A 19,895-nucleotide genomic window follows, 5' to 3' on the forward strand; every position below is an offset into this window, starting at 1 on the left:
ATGTATCATTAATTGCGCGGGAAGATGTAAATAGAAATAAACAGTTTACATCCATATTTTTATTATTTTTTATTATATTACATTTTTATACAAGAAGCATACTGCAGATTCAAAAATTAATTTTAGAAAATGATAACACATCCAAATTTGATGCAGAAAAATATATTTATTCTAGTTCGTTTAATACATTTTAGGAATTCTTAACAGAACTATCTCTGTAACATGTAATATTATATTAATTTAATTAATTCACGTACTAATTTCGAGCAAGCTGGTATGCTAGTTATTAGTTTATACGAATTATAGATCAAATGTGAAGTTATATTATTTATCATCATCTACAGAGTTCATTTTTTTTTTTATTTCTAAAGCTAATTTGTATCCAAGTTCCGGTCGTCGATCTTTTCCTTCGACCATTGCTTTTACCTGATTCGAATTCACAATTACACCATTATTATTTATGACAGTAGCTTTCGTTTTTTCTATATCTACAAGATCTACTCCTCGACTACAATCGTCGATGAGAATAGTTCGATAACCACTTTTAAGTGCATCAACTGCGGTAGCTCCGACGCAAACATCATAAGCTAGTCCACAAATATATATATCTGTTGTCCCAGTTTCTTGTAATTGTGAAGACAACGTGGTGTCTTGCAATTTCTTGTTATCCCAAAACACAGAATATGAATCCACTTCTGGATTTGTTCCTTTGTATATTTTAATTGCGTTATCAACGATCTTTAGGTCTTTATGAAGCTCTGCACCCCAAGAGTCTTGAATGCAATGACGCGGCCAAAGACGTTGCGTTAGTAGCGGTGGTCCTTTGAATGTAACCGTATCATAAACTTGTGCTATTTCTTTTGGAATTTCGCTACTAGGATCAACTTCTCTGCACAAAGATATTTAACTTGTAAGTATGACTATAAAAATGTACTAATAAGATTCAAATATGTATTAATTACCTAAGATGTAAATTATCGATGAAAGAGACATGATCTACAGGATGCCAATCAAGAGAGTAAAATACTGCATCAAATGGTACAGTATCCAACAAACGATTGATTGGTTCGATCACTTCTGAACCATCGTGCTGTGCAGCACATTGTTTTATATTTAACGAACCCGTTATAAAATCATTTTGTACATCTACAATCAAAAAGACACTTTTTGGACGACAACATATTTTAATCCAACGATTCCAGCACATCTGCAAAATTATGAAAAAATGTTAAACTTACTTTCAATTTTTAACATTATAATTAGATTAGATTAGATCTTATGGTTACATTGGACATGCAATATTTACAAATATACCTCGAACTCTTCCCTATCAATCTTTCCATCTTTTTTCCAATCAAATACAGAATATATTTCATTTAACTGATTCTTGTCAAGAGTATAAATTTTTCCGCGATCATTACGAAACAATGCACGACAAATGAGTTCAAATTCTGTGAGAGACAAATATCCATCTTCATCTTTGTCAAAAGCAGTGAAACATGCATCCATATTTCTTTGCTGTTACTTGTCTCTAAGTCATTTGTTTAATCAATACTCGTTTTAGCAGTGCACAGCCACATTATATACTTCTTTTTATACCTCCTTACAGGCAAAACTGCTGATAAAATACTGCAATGTATTTCTATATGATCTATTTCAATTTTACTGCAGTGCAGTACTAACTTTTCATATTTTCATTCAGTACATAGAGCATACACACCCTTCTTCAATGTCAACATTTTATTATATTTTGTACGTAAATATTAAAAAAAATTTATTAGAAACTAAAAAATATTTATTAGTGTCTGTCGTAAATTAAAAATTTACATTAAGAATTATTATAAAATATATATTCTGTTTATATGTTGAGTAACATGTAGTTATATAAGTGTAGTACAGAATCATTGTGAAAGTCTTTGATGAGTTAATAACGATATATCAACCATTGGCTCAGGTTCTAATAAGTTATTTACTTTATATTTCATAGATTCTTCGTAAGCATATGTAACAGATGTATCTGTTAGGTGCATATTACATTTTGCTAAAATTAAAATACAATTACGAAGTCGTGCACAAACTTCACGATTTTCCTGTGGGATCCTTGATAAATCTTGAGTGAAACCACCCTCTGATCTGTCAGTATCTTGTTTACTAGCTCCAATCCATATATAACCATTGTTTCCTAATATTAAACTTGCACCATTCTCCAAATTGTGAAAATGTGTTTTCTTTCGTTTTATGAGTGCTGGTGAAACTTTTATCATTATACCCTGAGATAATTTACCATATTTTAAGACTCTGGTATGCAACGAAAGCGAGCCATCTACAAAATTACTTTGTACTTCTGCACAAATTAAATCTCCCTCTTGAAGATATCTTCGCATTGTTTGTTCATCTTCTGCAGATCTTCTCCTCTAATAAATTACAATGAAAAATAATATTTGCATTTAAAATCATTTACACTTTAAATATCGAGTTATGAAAGATGGCATAGTTATATATCCTACCAATTCTCCTCCAGGCAAATTAACACTAGATAGTAAAAGTACAGAGTCAAGTTTTGAATTAGTATCAACTTTCCATCGTTTTTGTTGCACCTCGGTTATACGCCCAACAACAACATCTCCTATTTCGCCCTGATAACGTGCTTTCAAGGGTCTTATCGAAATAAGTTTGTTTACTTTTTCTAAAACGCCAGCTACGGACGCACGTAATGTATTCTCATCATCTACATATGTTCCATGACCCCTAATGAAAATTCATATAGAATGAAAATTCTGCTTCTTATTCATAGGCAGGTTACACGCAGTTTCATTACCTCAAAAAATCAGGTTGACTAGATATTTCTTCTCCCGGTGTATATATTCGCGGCTGTATATCTTCGTTTCTGATTAAATTTAGATCAATTCTATTTACAGCCAAACGTATATTAATCGGCGGATATTCTTCCATCGTAATTAAATTATAATTTTCCTATATTTTATACAGGTAAGAAATATCGATATGCTCAAACTTATTTTTTGTTATCTTTTACGCATGCACAGATTATATTTGAGGTTATGTCTACTCATCGCTTATATTAACCCTTTTTATCCCGCAATTTTTCAATGTTCATGTAAATAAACCTTAGTACTTGTAAATTTTTTATGAGTGTCATGGATATTACGAATAATATAATTATTAGAAATGTGGTAACTATTTTTATTAGTTGTTGTCGTGTACATGTGAAAAAAAAAGTTATAGATATATAACTAATAATTTAATATTCAACATTGTATAATAGTTTTTAGATATCATTTTGTTTAATATGTATGTAACTATTATTTAGTCTCAACAAATTTCACTTGTAATAAGAATTCATTGTTTTTTAGTACATTACAATGGAAGATTTTATTCCGACGCGGGTGTCGAAGATGAAAAAAGATCTTGCAGAAGAATTCGTATCAGTTAATTACAAGCAACCAAGGAAAAAGGTAAAGGAGAATGTTAATTTTCGAGACGACAAAGAAAAAACTGATGCACAGGACAAAACTAAAGAAGATCAAAAAAGGAAACAAGAATTAGAAATGAAACGTTTTAGGTACGAAGTTATGAGATTTGGTATATCCGGTTTCGAAAAAGCAAAGGCAAAGAAATCAAAAATCGAGCTTGTCTTAAGTTTAGGCGCAAAACCTCCTAAAAACAGGAGAATAAATTATAAAACATTGAAAATGCAAAAAGCAAGGCAAAAGGAAAAGCAACAAAACGAGAAAGATGTATCAGGAGCTGCAAGTAGTATGGTAAAACATAAAACTACAAAGATTCGTAAGAAAAAATCTGATAATATATTGGAGGTTTATGGAAATGTGAATGAAAAACCATTGAGTAGAAAAAAAAAAACATGAAATTTTAACTGTAAATGTTTAAAATATTTTTAGTTGTTTCAACGTAATCTATACAACAATCAACTAATTATGTTTAACAATAACATGTTCCATATATTGTATGTTATATACGAAGAATAATGAGTAATAAAATAATATTTTCATGTATGTGAATTCATTTGGGTCAGCTTTGCAAGCTTTGATAATAGAATACACATTTTTGTCTATGCATATTTAAAATAGATATCTACAAATGGTTCACCATGCTGCAATGGAATGATTTGGCATTAAAAGAACCGTTCCTTGCATTCGATCGAGGTCAGTCAAAGGCTGCAGCCGTCGGTGCTACCTCGAGTAACATTTGAAGGAAGGCATTCACACCTTCTGCAAATCAGAAAAGTAATATTTTACCCTTAATATATTTGCTCCTTATGTGTTGCTTCCTATTAAATTCCCACTTACCCATAAATTTGGGCACATATCCGTATTTAACAAATGGGAGGTAGACAAGCATGCCCGCAAATATGAACCCGGTCGCATACAAGTACTCGATTTGAGGCTTGTCAATGATTGGTGCTACAATCAGGTACGCAGAGATTCCAAGTACGAGCACAGGTATCACCAGCGGACATTTGTATGGTCGTGGATGATTTGGTCTGGTCCTTCGCATCACCAACAGAGCAAGCATTGCTCCGCCATAAAAGATCCAAGCGGTAAATGAAAAAAAGTCGATCAAGGAATCTATGTTTCCAGACAATACCATCGTTCCTAATTGACGTGAACGTATTTTATTAAATAATTAGTACCTTTATACTAATGTATATTTCATTGTGTTTAGAATAGGCGCATAAACGATACCTGCAACGAGAGAGTGGAAGATAAGTCCTGGCGCGGGAGTGAAGCGTCGCACGTGCACGTAACTGAGACAGTCGAGTAAATGACCCTCTCGGGATGCGGCGAAGCATAGTCTACCTGCTGCAAAGAGAGTACCATTTGCGGAACCGAACGTGCTGATTGCAACCGAGAGCGGCATGAGCCACGCCATTACGCCAAGAATCCGATTGCCAAAAGTCTGCAAAACATTATAGAAGGATGACTCTCTCCGTTGAATAGATTTTGACTTGTATGCTTTTTTTCATTTTTCTTTTCGAAAAATCCGATTAGCTCTAAAAAATAACGAGGATGCGAGGTGTCTGTTCTAATTCTTGGCTTCTAATCGAAATAACGATGAAATTACAAATTGTCGTCTTACCACTGCAACGGCTTCGCTTTCGATCATTTCCGACGGCGACATCACGGCTAGATAAGAGACGTTTATCAACGCGTAACAGAGCGTGACAAGAGGTATACCGATCATGATGGAACGCGGCAGATTTTTCGAGGGGTCTTTGATTTCTTCTGTGACGTAATTTAGATTGTTCCAACCGTCGTACGCCCACAGGCCAGTGTAGAAGGCCGTGGCCAATCTTCCGATATTCACGGTATTGTCGCCGTCAATCATGTCGAATGCGCCTTTCAGATGCTGCGTGTTACCCTGTATCAGCTTGTAAGAACCACCGGCGATTACAACGAGTATGGCAATCAATTTGGCCGCAGTGAACGCGTTCTGCACACCCGTGGCCAGATTAACGCTGTAACAATTCACCAGCAGTATAAGTATGATCGCCAGGAGCGCCACGATCTTTACGATTTCCTCGGGTGGATCGCAATCGGCCGCGAACGCTTCTACCGCGTATTGCGCGAACGAGAGGCATATGATCGCCATCTGAGACGGCTTCAGGACCAAAGTGGAGACCCACGAGAAGAGGAAAGCAGGCGGAGCACCGAACGCGTCCATGAAGTATGCGTATTCCGCGCCGCTGCTCGTGTTCATCGTACCCAGTTCGGCGTATGCCAACGCGCCGCACAGACTTAACAAGCCGCAGGCCGTCCATACGAGGAAGCTAATTCCAATACTGCCAGTTCGAACCAAAAGCCCTGACGGCGAAACGAATATCCCGGAACCTGGACCAGAAACGTAAACAAATGTTATGCATCCTACAATTAAAGTACAGGTCCTTCGGGTTCCCGATTTTGGTAAAACCTTATACTCTCGTGGATCTAGGCATCCTGTTCATGATAACAGGTGGCATTATTTTAGTTTTTGAGGTTTCACCGAAATCGGTGACCGATATTGACCCTTACCTATCATGGTACCAACGATTAGAGCCACCCCACTGACGAGTCCCACCCGTCTCTTGAGGTGAACAGAGTTGTTCTCCTCTGGGTCCGCCCCCTCCAGCCCTCCACCCCCTCCACCCCCGTCTTCATCATCTCCCACATCCCCAGATTTAGTTTCTTTTTGTTTCCGTTCGTGTAGCTGTTGTTGAGGCTGAAACGGCGTCGTAACAACGGGGTTCCAGCCGTTGCTGTTCCCATTGATCCTAGCTGATCGCGAAACCAACGTTGTCTCGGGAGCTCCAGTCCAACTACCGGGTTGCAGTTGTTGTTGCGGCTGATTGCCGTTGCTCGTCTGTGGATCATGTCCCACGGTAGCTGAAACAATACATTTCATGTTTTTACTTTTCTATCCTCCAAAACATGATAAAATGCAAATATCTGCCAACGTATCACGTATGCCACTACTCTTTGAAACATTAAACTTTACGATCGAAGCGTGATGCGCATTTATCGCACTAGAACTGAAACAGGACAATTATCGTACTAATTATCATGTAAACTTTCGCGAAGGAATGCGATTTTTACCCGTCATTGATTCCTATCATTTGCTATCAGCAGTTATTGACAAGTGGAATTGTTAGCATTCTTCACTGCCGCGCGACATAGACAGGCAAACGGAGGTTGTCCCACGAAAAAAAAACAGTTTCACTTATAGTTCCATTCGCATCGTTTAAGTGAATAGGAAACACCTGCTCGATATAGCCTGTTAAATCGGTGCTGATAGTCGTGTACACTTCAGTAATTCTTAAACACCGTCTCGAAAAGCCGGTTACACTGCGCCGCGAATGTTTAACATGTGTTTAAATTGTTCGCGAGCAAAAACCGTGCCAGGTTTGTCTCGATAAATTCGATCGACTCGAAATAAATTAAAATATCTTAAACAGACTGGAGAAGTTTAAAAACCACTGTGTTACTTGAAAAATCACTTGTGGTTCAAATCACGCGACCGTACCGCGTCGCTTGCTTCTCGTGACTAACGAAAGATGAGCGAACTAATTCAAAGCATTTCTTGAAAGGATCTGAAAAGTGGCAGATCGTCGAGCTTGTGTTTACTTTGTCACGTGACATATATTATTATCTTTGGGACGTTGCTGTTACCGTAATAGTTCTCGTGGCCGGATGCCAAAAGATTTCTCGTGACCGAGATCGTTATGCCTTCTTTACGTGCTTCGTCGCACAATAGAACAAGACGCACGCGACACGCAAAACGCGCGCGATTTTTCTCCGATTATACAGGGTGTTCGTTCGAAAAGTTACTAGTTGGAAATATTTCGCAAACTTTCTAATTTTTCAAACCTCGTATAGTGGAAATGTGTCGATAAAGATATCGGAACAGATTCGATACCGAGTTGATTAATCATTCTCGTAATCGGTTCTGCGATTTTACTCACACATCGAAAATCAATATTATGGATAACAAAGGACTGATAAGCTATATAGGAAGGCAATAAATCTTCCTAGATTAAACGATCGTATGTAATAAACGCAGTAACTGCTTATATGGTGCGCAATACGAGCACGTTGCATTCTTTCAAAACGGATTTAGTCTTGAGGCGATTGAACACTCGTAATACGCCAGGCGTGTTGAGCGTGGTTTCTTATTCAAGGTGACCTTTCGATAAGGGACTATCGATTTTCTTGACGCTGGCAATGGTTTTTCATTGTATAACATTTAAAGTACTGTCCACCTTAAAATATCGTTTACTTTCTCCCCTGAAAGGTGCACGCGTGCGAGTTTTTTTTTTTGCGTGGCAAAAATATCCATGGAAAATGTTTCAAACGTTCGACTCGATTTTCCGATAAAGCACTTAGTTCTTTAGTATTTCCTGGACATTTTAAAATGCAGTTCTTATTAACCAGACTCTCTCGTAAAATTTATCCGTCAAGTTCAAAGATCTATACGTAAAATATGAGGGTGCATTCTTTCAAGTATATTTTCAATGACTTTAGAGAAAGTCATTGCACAAATTGCTGACAGCAATAAATAATTTGTGTCACGAATACCTCGTATATTGATTACACGCAAGAATTCGAAAAATAAATTATTTCTGTCGTAGTCATTTTTCAGTTACAGGAATATTTCGTTATTGTTCTAAACGTCAAAATATCTAATCACAGCTTTGAACATTAATAATATCGTCTTTCCATAAATTTGTTGAAAATATGTTTTCTTATTATTATAGAATCAAGGCGTACGTGGTCAAATGTACAAACATGCAATATAGATAGAACAATTACCGTTATTGAATGTACACGTATTAAATTTTCATCGGATAGAGAGCAAGGTCATAGCTAGTAATTGTTTTAGTTATGCATCTAATCAGACAAGATATATTTTGTTCGAAAAAATAAAAAAACTCTAAAATCAGTATGATTAACTACGATACTTCGGTATGTACATATTTTATTTTCAGGAGGAAAATTTTAAAGACTTAAAAGTTGTGGCGTAATCAAGAAATCAGCAAATTGCACTGTCGAGTAAAAGAATTCGAAAGAAAACAGCGCCAGAAATTTCTGCAGAACCGAATAATGCACGATTAAAATCAGTATCATTAGCAACTGTAGAAATACATCTTAGGGATTTAGCTTGAGGGAGTAGTATTCTAGTGTGAAATTTAAGCTACTTGGATCTAAATGCTGAATTTATGTTTGCCGTTCTACCAAGGAAAAGATGATAACATCACGTATACACCTCACAGTGATGTATGGAGATGGATCTATTTAAGTCTGAAAGATGTTTGTCAGCCTCAGGAATAGGTGATCTTGTTTACATAGATCGTACATCAAACAAAGAATATTATAAACAAATATTGGAACACCACACCACCGCGTCTGGACTATGTCTAATTAGAGATTTGTCTTACAAAAAGATAATGATCCTAAATATTCGTACAAATTTTGGGATTATCTGGAAATTGGATGCTTGTAATTAGTATAATTCCTCCCCTATTTTTGTGTTATTGATTATACATTTATTGTTATCATACATACTCTTAGGGTAAATAGTATAGGTCTGATTTTATAACTTTCTGACCTGCAAGGAAGAAGGATGCTTTTGGTTTTAATGGCATAAGAAACTATAAAGTTTTCAGTTACCTTATGCTAAGTATCGCAGGTCACTCTTCGTTTGCGATAACGTATGTAACACGAGCATAAAAAATGCTTGGTAATAGTTCTTAGTCAGGTATGCAATTAACAATATATTAGCCGTAAAGTTCGTAAATATCGACGAATATGTACTGTTGTCAGCGGAAAGTTAAACCGACCACTTAAATGCTTGGCATAGATTCAGCGAATAATTAAAAATAAAAGTTAAATCGGTTCGGTTAATGTATGAAACTAAGAAAAAATACAAAGATTATATTGTCCTAATATCGTATGAATTTATAAATAGAGCAAATCTAACGAGACTGCTCCGTAGTAACGAAAGTCTTTCTGGCTTTGATCGTTCGGTTGCAATGATGCAATACCGAAAATGATTTCCAACGTTCTGCGGCTTTTGAGATGATTTATGCGACCGAGACACAATGAATTTAACATCTCAAAACTATTTTACGAGGCATTATATAAAATGCTCGTATAAAGTAAAACGAAAGAGGGGAAGAAGGACGGTTTTCGTTACTTTGCGACGCTATTGCATCGTTTTCAACCGGACAAGCGTGTTGAGAGTACGCAGAATGTAATTCGGTCTTGTTTAACACTAGATTTACGGGCATTGATCGCACGTATATTTATTGATGCCTTTCACGTTGACGGTTACCTTAAAATACGATTTTTCTTTTAATTAGAATATGTATTCATACCATTGCATCAAACAAATTCAACATAAATTGTTAAAAAATAATATTTATGCGTTCTGCAATTTTAAATATGGAATCTGACATCCGTCAAATTGACGGCTTCCGTAAATCTAGTGTTAAAAGCAATTGCGAGTGATATTTCGTTCTATCGTCGAGCGATGTAATTGCTCGACTCGAAAGGAATGTGAGTTTAATGGTTTTAAACGATTAAGGAACATGAGTTTAATCGTTTTAAACGATTCAAGTAACAAAGATGTTGCTCGATAAAAGGTGATTGTCACCTATCATGGTTGTTCTCGCGCTACGAATTAAGTTACAAATTTTTTCGAACTGGTAACACGATACGCTAGCTAACACTGACGTTTGCAGAGTTTAATAGGCAGTGTCTATCAATGGTTACTTTATCTTTCGATACTGCACAAACATTACATTCCTTTAAATGCATTAATTACCACATAGGGTGAGAAGATTTTTTACCAAGGAACTGAAAATATTAATTTTTACCGTGGAATGTTAAAGAAAAATAATCAATGGAAATCCAGATGATCGTATTCTAAAATGTAAGTACTTTTATCATATTAATCTATTTATTCTTGTTTGTCTCAGTTTACAAAATCCAGTGATGGATCATAATTTACGAATTATTCAAAAAATTGCTTTGCTGATAGTGAATGTAATACTATATTCATATCCCGTATTTTTCTTTCAGTTAATCTTCAACGTACAACCACGAAACGAAGATAATTGTCAGCGTTGTTGGGACTCACGTATAATTAACAAACCATAGAGCTGTTGTTAAATTGCGCGCTAATGGCTCATTGTGACCAAGCATCGAATTGATCCAATTGCGTTTAATTGATTGTATGAAAGGAACGATATTCGCGCGCGCGTAGACTCGCGAACGATTGCGACCACGACGAAGGTCGAGTCGGTCGTAAAATAAGCATTAAATCGCGCCTGGAAGCTATTAAATTCGTTTGACAGAGTCTCGTTCGTCACGAGAGTTGCATTTCTACGACCTCCTCGCAACCGCCGGCGACACGTACGCGTCTGTAGAAAATCTGAAACGATGAGATCAACGCTACGACAAAGAGGAACGGCTTTTTGCGTCGCGACCAACAGTTGTCTTCGAGTCTTATACGCTCGACACGTGGTTCATGATGACCTACTCCGCGAACTGTGAGGTCTAACACTTTGAACCACTTGGCCGGACGCATGAACCCGTCGATCGATTCGTCGAGTCGAAAATCGTGCTGAAACGCCGCTGCATTCCGCTGATATCCGAAAACTCTCGTTTCTGTTGCGCAAATACCGCTGGGAAACGTTCAATTCGTTTCTCATGCCAATCCGTAATATTGCCCGTGTAAAGCCGACGATTTGATGATTTTCGTTTCATTTTATCGATTACGGGTGCTCGCCATTGTCTTATAACCCGGAGCAGATAGCTTTTCTTCGCGCATAAAATATAAATTGAAATCGAAACGACGTTATGCGGATAGAATGTCACGTCGGAAGTGATCGGTGAGCTTTACAGTTTAAATTAGAGATTTTCTTCGACGCGGTAACGAATTTTTGTCGTAGAACCGACGGATTTTCAAGCACGTACGACCCAGATAGTGACGGACCACCATTGAAAAGAATTAACGCGCGTATTGGTTTGCGCGTAAATGGGCATAATTCGCTTAAACGGAACGTGTCGCCGGAGCGTTTGTCGTCGTTCTTCTCCATCGAGTGATTCGTTGAAGAACCCGATCGTCTATTTACGGCCACTTCGTACAGCACATATTCATTGTGAAACGTTAAAAATAAACCCGCGAACTCGAACGTGGGAAGAGTGTTCGATCGGCATCGAACTTATATCCACAATGCTTGCTCGTTTACGAGAAACTATTCCTTCATGTATGCCTTCGTGTTGAAAAATTGTTTATGATTATTTGAATCTGGACATTCGATTCGGTATAATAACAACGTAAGTGTAAAGAAATAATGTTAGAACGAACGTGTTCTTGACTTGGGTCATTTTCTTTGGCATTGCCACTCTACGGAGGGAATCAAACAGGAAGCACGAAGATATTTTCGGAATAACTTAAGGATTCCATGCACCCTGCGACTCGAGCTTTCCGTTTCACGAGATGACGCAACTGTCCGTAGATTTCGGTAGTCGGGCTCCCGCGTTGCATAACCAAGACTTTCCATTGCATTTAGACCTAACGAACGTTTCCGTTTTTATTCGACCTTACTGCTGCGAGTTCCGCTTTGGAACGGTTCGTTGAATCGTCTACATATATAGCTATCTGTGCCAATTACGCGCGACTGTAAACATCCGAAATTGCCAAGATCAAACGGTGCACGTGCGTAAATTACGTGCTATACGTTAAATAGCGTTTCGTGTTGTTCTATACGATCTTAAAGGCAAAGCACAGAGAAGTGCACAGCTCAATTTCCACGATCTATCCCCACTCTTGCCTTGAGCTCGGCAAAAATTGACCCAGCAGAGAGGGAAAGAGAATCGATTAACTCTGGATTCACGGAACCCGCCGATTTAATGGGTTTCAGATTCCATAAAAGTTACAATTTATGTTGAACTGTATTGTTTCAGGTACAAGTGAAATGGTTTCTGGGACCACATAATTCTAAGAAGGACGAATGACACGTACTTATGCGATGACCTAATGCATAATATCAGCTGCAGTAATTTAAGCTTTTAAAGTGTTATCAGCACTTTTCTTGTAACAGAAGGCAGCGATGAAGAGTAATTCTATACGAAGGGCAGTTCTCTTTCTATAAGGTAACACGACACTTGACAAACTCCAGGTGACAGATGACAAAGAAATTGTACATTTGAAAAACATAAGATGTAAATTGTTTTCCCGCGTAAGAGAATATCAACTGGGTATATAACTAAATCGGATATATTGTTAGTGTCGTACGTCACTAGGTCTACTTCTTGGCTGACAATTTATGGGCTCAAATTATTGAGAAAACTGTTCTTACAGGTAATAGTACCCAGAGCCAAGTTTGGGTCGTTTGAGTAGCCTGTCTCGACCATACGGAGAATGTTGAGGGGGATGGTAATTCTGGGTCTTTCCCTCCCCTTTGTTGTGGAAGGGCCCGGGGGTGGATTCTATACACAAGCTAAAGGAAGTATGTAAGTAAGAAATTCTAAGAGTCTAAACAATACTGGAGGTTCGTGTAGAATGAATGATGTAACACGATACTTGTGTATTCAAACAAGAAAATTCAACACCAACTTCTACGAACAATTCATTATTACGTTACTTGTTCTAACGAACTTGCATTGCGTCATCTACGCTGCTTGTTTCAAACGTTTTTGCATGGTAGAAAAATGTAAAAGTATTTTCTCTATTATAGCGTTAGGAGACCCCGCTAGATAAGACTAAAACGTTAATACATAATTACACTCGCCGACGGCCGGGTACAGCGAAACTAAAATGGCGGTGCAACTTGGCACGTGCTATCTCGTTCTATAACTCAAAACACAAGCGTGCACCAACAGGTTTTGTTCGACCGATGAATTGTGTCTTTTTCCGCGAAGGTTTCGAAACATTCTGCGCTTGATTTATGCTAAGCAAGTAGTCTTTCTGACGGATGATTTTTGAAATATTTACATGTAAAGCAGTTTCTACGATTTCGCTTATTATCTATATATTTTTAATCGTTAGTCGTTGTCCAATTTTTACGGAAATATTTTACATGCTGCCGTAAGTTGGAACGAAATTACCATAGTTTCTAGTACGTATACCGATAGAGTTCATTATATTTTTATAATAACAAAATATTCTGTATAAAAAAAGTCTCGATAGAGTTAGTGGTAAATGGTTCCGCGCAACTCGAAACTTCTCGTGTATAGTAACAATCGCGCACGCTTGACGCAGTGTTCGTATAGCTCGTCAGTCTCGACGAGAGGGTCTTGTCCTAAGAATGAGAGCAGTGTTTATGAATGAAGTGACCCGGCGAGGGTAAAAAGCGCGCGAATCTTTCCAATTACGAACAAGTATCTGGCAGCCTTGACGATATCGCGCGGAAAAAGGATAAAAACGGCCAACGATGGGCAAGGAAAAGCGTCGCTCACCTCGTTTGAAGGGCGCGACATGCATGACTCTAATAGGGACCGATAAGAAGGGCGGATTGTGAGACCGCCTCTCATGACACCACGCCGACTTTTCGGTGCAACCACTGCCTTTGCCAGACTACAGCTGTCTTCTGCTCGCCGTCTGACTCTCTTCTCGCGCTAAATTAGCTCGCAAGTCGCTCGTTTCGAGGGGCGACCGTTCCGTACGCCCTTCTTTTCTGCTTGGATTTCTTTAACGGTGTCACCACGCCGCGACTCCCTTCTGCTTGCGAAACCTCTACGTCTCTGACTTGGCTTTTCTACCGCGAATATCCGTATGCGTCGTGCGAGGCTGCGGTATTGCAACACGATATAAATCCGATCCAGCTCTGACCAGCTCTGACGATAAACTGGGCGTTTAACAGAAGGAGACGTATTCGCCGAACAGCGAACAGAAACGAGGTCGGGTAGGGGAAACTGAAAGAGCGAGAGGGAAGGAAGGATGGACGCCGGAGCGCCCAGCGTCGGCGCCCGAACTCGCTCGATATCGTTTTTCTGTCTTTCGAGTTCTACCGGACACCTACGGATTCACCTCGTAAATCGATATCTTATCTAAATCACATCTATAAACTGGTCTTGCGTTCCTTTAATTCCTCGTCGCTTCGACAAATCGAAACTTATTAATATTTCTCATTTTTCTCTTCAAGCATCGAATGAAGATTTTCACCATTACGCGTATGGTAGCACGTAGATTATCCGAAGTAATTTAATAAAGAAGAAAATGCATATATTTTATTTGAATAATGATTTCAGAATCTGGAACCGTGCTATAGAATTTCTATTCCGCAAATCAGTAATATTTCTCTTTATTAATGCAATATCTAACTAGACTTTGTTTTTGGAATATTCATTTCTGTGTCAATGGGTCTAATATATATCGTTATTTGCCAATTTTTAACACGGCGATGATTATTACTTTGATCATTCGTTTCTGTTTCGTTGACTTTTCAATATTCCGTGGTTAAACTAGAAACTCCTTCGCTTCTTTTGAAACGTTCCATAATGTGTAATTTGAACTATGTATTTACATTTAATATTTGCAGCACAGTAAGTGCGTTTACACAGTCAGAATTTATGCCGGTGTTACATACAACATCGATATACACCGGGGAACATTAATTCTTGCCCTCTAGGAGAAAGTTACCAGCTTCGTCACTAGTTCGCCTCCAATGGCGGATACAAGGGGAAGTTACAGAAATTTTAATCGTTGATATTTCTAATCCTGTTTATATAAGTGGGGATCTTGAATTCTTAAAATCTTGAGTGTTTCTATTGCAAATCTGCCATTGCTTGCTTAGAAACGTTTACATGGTACAAAAACTGATCATGTGTAGTCTAAGGAAATTTGCAATCCCATCGTGTGTCAATTTAACAGTATTATAGTTTGACATTACGTATGAAGTTCTATTCATAACTAATAATAACTTGTTAAGTGACATATCTACTATTGCGTTCTTTCAAACATCGATCACGTAATTATATTTAACATCTCGCCGTAACTTCGTTATATGCAAATGCAGTCTATTCGGATGAATTGTTTAATGTATTTGAATCTTACAAGTATGTGCAAGTATCTAAAGAATGTATCATGAATTGAGGACTGAACCACAGACTAGGTACAGAATAGATCTACCGTTAAATGTATTTTCATGTCTCACGGTATGGGGACAATTTTCATTGATCATAGTTCTCAAGATCACCGTGCTTCAAACAAGGAGGTCGCTCGAAATCCAATGGTTTTTTTTACCAGATCGGTATTGCAGTATGTGCGACACCAATTACCATAAGTAGTCTGCCTGTACCGCAGATGATACGTACAGATGCAAAGATAATATCGTTGGCAATTGTTCGAACTGATGTACAAAAAGACATGTATTAACAAAAATTAACAAATAGAAAATGAGTAATACTACAGATACGGAGGTTATACATATATGTCTTGATAAATCTAAAAATTGATTCATAACAGTGTTATCAGATGGCAGACCGGTGTCCAGAGTAAGCTTACCCCTCCATTTACACACACCAATTCACAACCATGTGTACGTGAGCTTAGGTGCTTTGGACAGTTTCGGGAATTCAAGAAAGAAGGCGAATGTGAGTCTTTCTTTCTTGCTTTCAAAACAGCTAAAATCCGATTTGTGTCAACCTGCATACGATTTTGAGTCTCGACTGCCCAGGCATTTTTATTTTCCAACCCATGTATATCTATTACACATAAACGAGGTAAAGAATAGACCTATCGCTAGTGGGATGAACGCTATCGCTGTACCATGAGTATTTTATAACATGAGATACTGTTCCAAAGTGGAACAAAATGTTAAAAAGATCATGCATCAAATTGTAAGGAGATCCTCGTAAGATGGCTTTAATCTTCGTAATGGTTTTAATGGGTCGATGATCAACAATAACTTATGGTCACTGGTGGTCAACAGTGAGGTTGACCTCAAGGTCAACGGTCCAGTGAAGATCTAGAAATGGTCAAGAGGTGGGACCAATCGAAATAGGGTTGTTCTCTAGACCAAGTGGTTCTTAACTCTTCACGTTGACACTGTCTCCCCACTCTTCGACTTCCCCACTTAAAGACTACCGCTGGACAAATTCTTCAGTACCCCTGGAGCATCCAGGGGAATCGGGTCTCGCGGGCCATTCGTGGATCACTGACCACTGGGGGGACCAGGAGTGACCAGGACTGACCAGGACTGACCAGAACTGACCACTACTGACCAGTGCTGACCAGTGGAGATTCGACTAGTGACCACTACTGACCAGTGCCGGACGGTGATGACCAACGGTAAGAACTGTTTAAAAATTCTCTCCCCTCTTCTATTCTATCGTTTGATACCAATTTCTCTTCAATAAACTGATTTTGCCTTGCTTGTCTAACTGATGTTGCTATAATACGAATATTTTCTTATTTTACAGTTGGTCCAGTGGCAACAGTGGTTACAGTGGCTTAGTGGTAACTATCCTATGTACTGACGATAAGTAGTAAGTCCATTCCTCTTATTTATATTTTATTATTTTTATTTGTTTGTTTGATGTGAATTCACCTCTATTTATCTATCTTATTTTATTTGATTATTATGAATGTCCCTTTTCTCTGTTTCCATTTTTACATTGTTTGTCGAATTTATGTTATTGCTTTCATATGTATAATATTGCAGGATATAATAATGTAATTTCAGGTATTTTTATTCCACTGATTAGAATAAGATTTTTGTGGTTACGTTCTTGCTCGAATTCTCGTAATAATCTGCGGAGGTACTTTGTTTGATTCTTTCGTTTCATTTGATTGTTTGGTGTTGATTCAATTTGGGGTCTCGATCTAAGTTTGTTTCATTACTATGAAAGTTCGTTTTGATATGTACAACACTGTGTTGATTCAATTTGGGGTCTCGATCCAAGTTTCTTCCATTATTACGAATGTTCGTTTTGGTATCTATAACATTGTGTCGATGTATATACCATATTTGTTTCGATGACACTGATTAATATAAGAGTTTTATTTTTATGTTTCAGCTTAAATTCTTGTAATATGTTGCTTAATTTCCTTCCATATCTTACTAATATAAATATTAGTTTCGATTTCAGTTTAAATTTAGATTAATCGCAAGGACATCGAGGGAGTACGCCACAACCGCCGGGGGACTTCTAATTCCAAGTTGATTAGTTTTAAGCTTCGTCGCGAATCTTAGAATTAACGTCGAAGATTTCTTTATTGTACATATTTCCGCGTCCTACCAAGCAATTATTCAATAAGTAGCTTCTCGTTTTCTCGTTCCCTCGTTCCTAGCTTCGGTCACCGCTGTTTCATCGATTGAAACATGTGATCGGCCGTGTATCTGGTCCGAAAGATCTAATCGCCTTCCCTTGGTAAGCTTGATTGAGGGAAAACGGCACTTCGCTGGAAGGTGTGGAGTTTCCGTATTCTGCGGAAACGCATACCTTCCAGCGGAAGTCGACTCTGTCTCAGGTACTCTCTCTTTGTCAGACAGCCTAAGTCGGGTCCTTCGGGCTCCCGGCGGGTTGCGTTGGAGAAATGGAGACCTCGATTCGGAGTTGCAGTTCTCTGTTTTCTTGTTGAGATCGAGTTAGCAAGGGCAGTAGGTTCGATCCTCGGATCCGCTGCACGGTACAGCATCGCGTCGCGTCGCGTCGCGTATCCCACGATTTAGCTTCATCCCTCTTTTTAATCACATAATTGCTTGGTACAAGGAACTTTGTTTCCTACTATCGTCCGAATTTTAGCTTCAACTTGACTAGACTCGAGCTTCGACGTTAATTTTAAGTCTCTAGTGTATGCGTCTCCCAATATTGCCAAGTAATTATTTAACAAGTAGCTTCTCTCGACTCGTTATCTCGTTTCTTGCTTCGGTCACCACTGTTTCGTCGAACGAAACATGTGATCGGCCGTCCAGTTTGTCCGAAAGATCTAGTCGCCTGCCAATGATAGATCGATTTCTAGAAATAGAAATCAATTTACCAAGGGCAGTGTCGATTCGATCCGAAGATCTGCTGCACGGTTCAGCATCGCGTCGCGTCGCGTCGTGTCTCCAACAATTTAGCTTCATCCCTTTTTAAACAAAATAATTACTTGGCATGACTAATCTAGCTTCTAAGGATGTAAAAGGGAGATCGATGGAACTTGGATTCCATCTATCTCTCTTTGGGTCTCCACTCGCAGCAACCTCCTCGTGGTGAGACCTGGTAATCGGTGTCACCCACGATAGAAAAGTTATTCTTCGTGGGTGACACCGAGCTAATGGCTGCGAATTTAGAAGTGTTTCTTGATATAATAAACGAATTTAGATTTATAGTTAGGCAGGTGTTTGGTTAACCATTATGTTACGCAGATTATTTTTGCTTGAAGACAAATTCTTTTGAAAATTCTTTCAACTCTCTTCGTTGGTTGTGCATATTACATTGGTTGCACTTTCGTTTGTTTCTTCTTCGACCAACGATCGTTGGTCACAGAAGATCTTTATTAATGAAGGATGATTGGGAATCAGTTAGGGCGGGTCTCCATTCGCAGCAACCTCCACGTGGTGAGACCTGGGTAATATTATTTAACGTTTAATTAATAATCGTATCACTCTTAGCTGGGTAATGCAATTATTAATTAAAAACTAAGTAATATTAGCAAATTAGGCTGCGATCCGCTTTGCATAGGTCATCATAAATATAGAGCTTCTTCGCTAGGTTAGTTTTGATTCTCATTGATTCATCAAAGATTCTAGAGTATTGTTAAAGACGAGGTATACGAGTAAATCTTTCACCCAATGTATTTTTTCGGCCCATTTTTATGGGGTCTCGAAACCCCATTACCATTTTCATGTCATTCGCAACGCTACCAACAGATTCAAAAATGAATTTTAATCCCTTCCATAGTCAACTCACATGTATTTACGCAAACACTACAGCTGTTTGGCTGCAATACTAATTCAGTGAATAGTTTCTCAACTGACCGCCATCCATGAGAAGAGGACGCTAAAATCACCTCCGAATTTTCAGGTCGGTATGGCAGTTAGATTGGGCCACGAAAGTCCATAAGGTGAAAAGTCTACTCGTATACATCGTCTGTGCTTTTATATCTAATATCTACATAGTTTTAAACAATTATCATGCAAAAGAAATTTTCTAATTTTTATTCTTATAAAATGAAACAGTATTAATGCTAGAATTATATCTAAATAAAACGCTATAAATTAATTTTGGTAAAATAAAAATTTTGAACAGTATTTTCCGAAATTGTTCTAGTTGATTTTTAATGTTATTGCATATTGATTATTATTTCATTAACATCAATATTTCAGCCTTTCTAATATAAGAATGTATTTTTGGTGTTAAATTATTATAGATGTATAGTGCGAGAGAAGT

General features: G+C 38.0%; 3 protein-coding genes across 4 annotated transcripts; 1 reads left to right on the forward strand and 2 right to left on the reverse strand.

Annotated features, from left to right (window-relative positions):
* Window positions 1-19: 19 nt before the first annotated feature.
* Window positions 20-3,378, reverse strand: Naam (Nicotinamide amidase). Its single transcript, XM_076771973.1, has 6 exons — window positions 2,819-3,378; window positions 2,508-2,748; window positions 1,944-2,414; window positions 1,315-1,518; window positions 963-1,207; window positions 20-889 (listed from the first exon to the last, which is right to left on the reverse strand). Exons 1-6 carry the CDS (start codon window positions 2,950-2,952, stop codon window positions 325-327), a joined length of 1,860 nt encoding a protein of 619 aa, XP_076628088.1. The 5' UTR covers window positions 2,953-3,378; the 3' UTR covers window positions 20-324.
* Window positions 3,072-4,031, forward strand: LOC143345134 (uncharacterized). Its single transcript, XM_076771968.1, has 2 exons — window positions 3,072-3,191; window positions 3,372-4,031. Exons 1-2 carry the CDS (start codon window positions 3,147-3,149, stop codon window positions 3,882-3,884), a joined length of 558 nt encoding a protein of 185 aa, XP_076628083.1. The 5' UTR covers window positions 3,072-3,146; the 3' UTR covers window positions 3,885-4,031.
* On the reverse strand, window positions 3,887-14,373 carry LOC143345132 (b(0,+)-type amino acid transporter 1). Of its 2 annotated transcripts, none has more exons than XM_076771965.1 (6): window positions 13,977-14,373; window positions 6,048-6,398; window positions 5,116-5,867; window positions 4,722-4,935; window positions 4,326-4,631; window positions 3,887-4,247 (listed from the first exon to the last, which is right to left on the reverse strand). In XM_076771965.1, exons 1-6 carry the CDS (start codon window positions 13,999-14,001, stop codon window positions 4,183-4,185), a joined length of 1,713 nt encoding a protein of 570 aa, XP_076628080.1. In that variant the 5' UTR covers window positions 14,002-14,373; the 3' UTR covers window positions 3,887-4,182. The 2 variants fall into 2 exon arrangements, with proteins under 2 accessions (XP_076628080.1, XP_076628081.1); XM_076771966.1 differs by lacking the exon at window positions 13,977-14,373 and adding an exon at window positions 6,609-7,169.
* Window positions 14,374-19,895: the final 5,522 nt, after the last annotated feature.

Source organism: Colletes latitarsis, chromosome 8 (assembly GCF_051014445.1).
Source record: "Colletes latitarsis isolate SP2378_abdomen chromosome 8, iyColLati1, whole genome shotgun sequence".
Lineage (NCBI taxonomy): Eukaryota > Metazoa > Arthropoda > Insecta > Hymenoptera > Colletidae > Colletes > Colletes latitarsis.

What these genes read in the sequence shown, in the direction of transcription:
- Naam (XM_076771973.1), bottom strand. Translation starts at nt 2,952, where the DNA reads ATGGAAGAATATCCGCCGATTAATATACGTTTGGCTGTAAATAGAATT. An exon ending in TATTAGAACCTGAGCCAATG is followed by an intron (nt 1,519 to 1,943) that starts GTTGATATATCG and finishes GACAAGTAACAG; the next exon opens with CAAAGAAATATGGATGCATG. An exon ending in TTGATAGGGAAGAGTTCGAG is followed by an intron (nt 1,208 to 1,314) that starts GTATATTTGTAA and finishes ATAATTTTGCAG; the next exon opens with ATGTGCTGGAATCGTTGGAT.
- LOC143345134 (XM_076771968.1), top strand. Translation starts at nt 3,147, where the DNA reads ATGAGTGTCATGGATATTACGAATAATATAATTATTAGAAATGTG. An exon ending in ATATAATTATTAGAAATGTG is followed by an intron (nt 3,192 to 3,371) that starts GTAACTATTTTT and finishes ATTGTTTTTTAG; the next exon opens with TACATTACAATGGAAGATTT.
- LOC143345132 (XM_076771965.1), bottom strand. Translation starts at nt 14,001, where the DNA reads ATGCATGTCGCGCCCTTCAAACGAG. An exon ending in CTTCCACTCTCTCGTTGCAG is followed by an intron (nt 4,632 to 4,721) that starts GTATCGTTTATG and finishes CACGTCAATTAG; the next exon opens with GAACGATGGTATTGTCTGGA. An exon ending in ATATGTGCCCAAATTTATGG is followed by an intron (nt 4,248 to 4,325) that starts GTAAGTGGGAAT and finishes TCTGATTTGCAG; the next exon opens with AAGGTGTGAATGCCTTCCTT.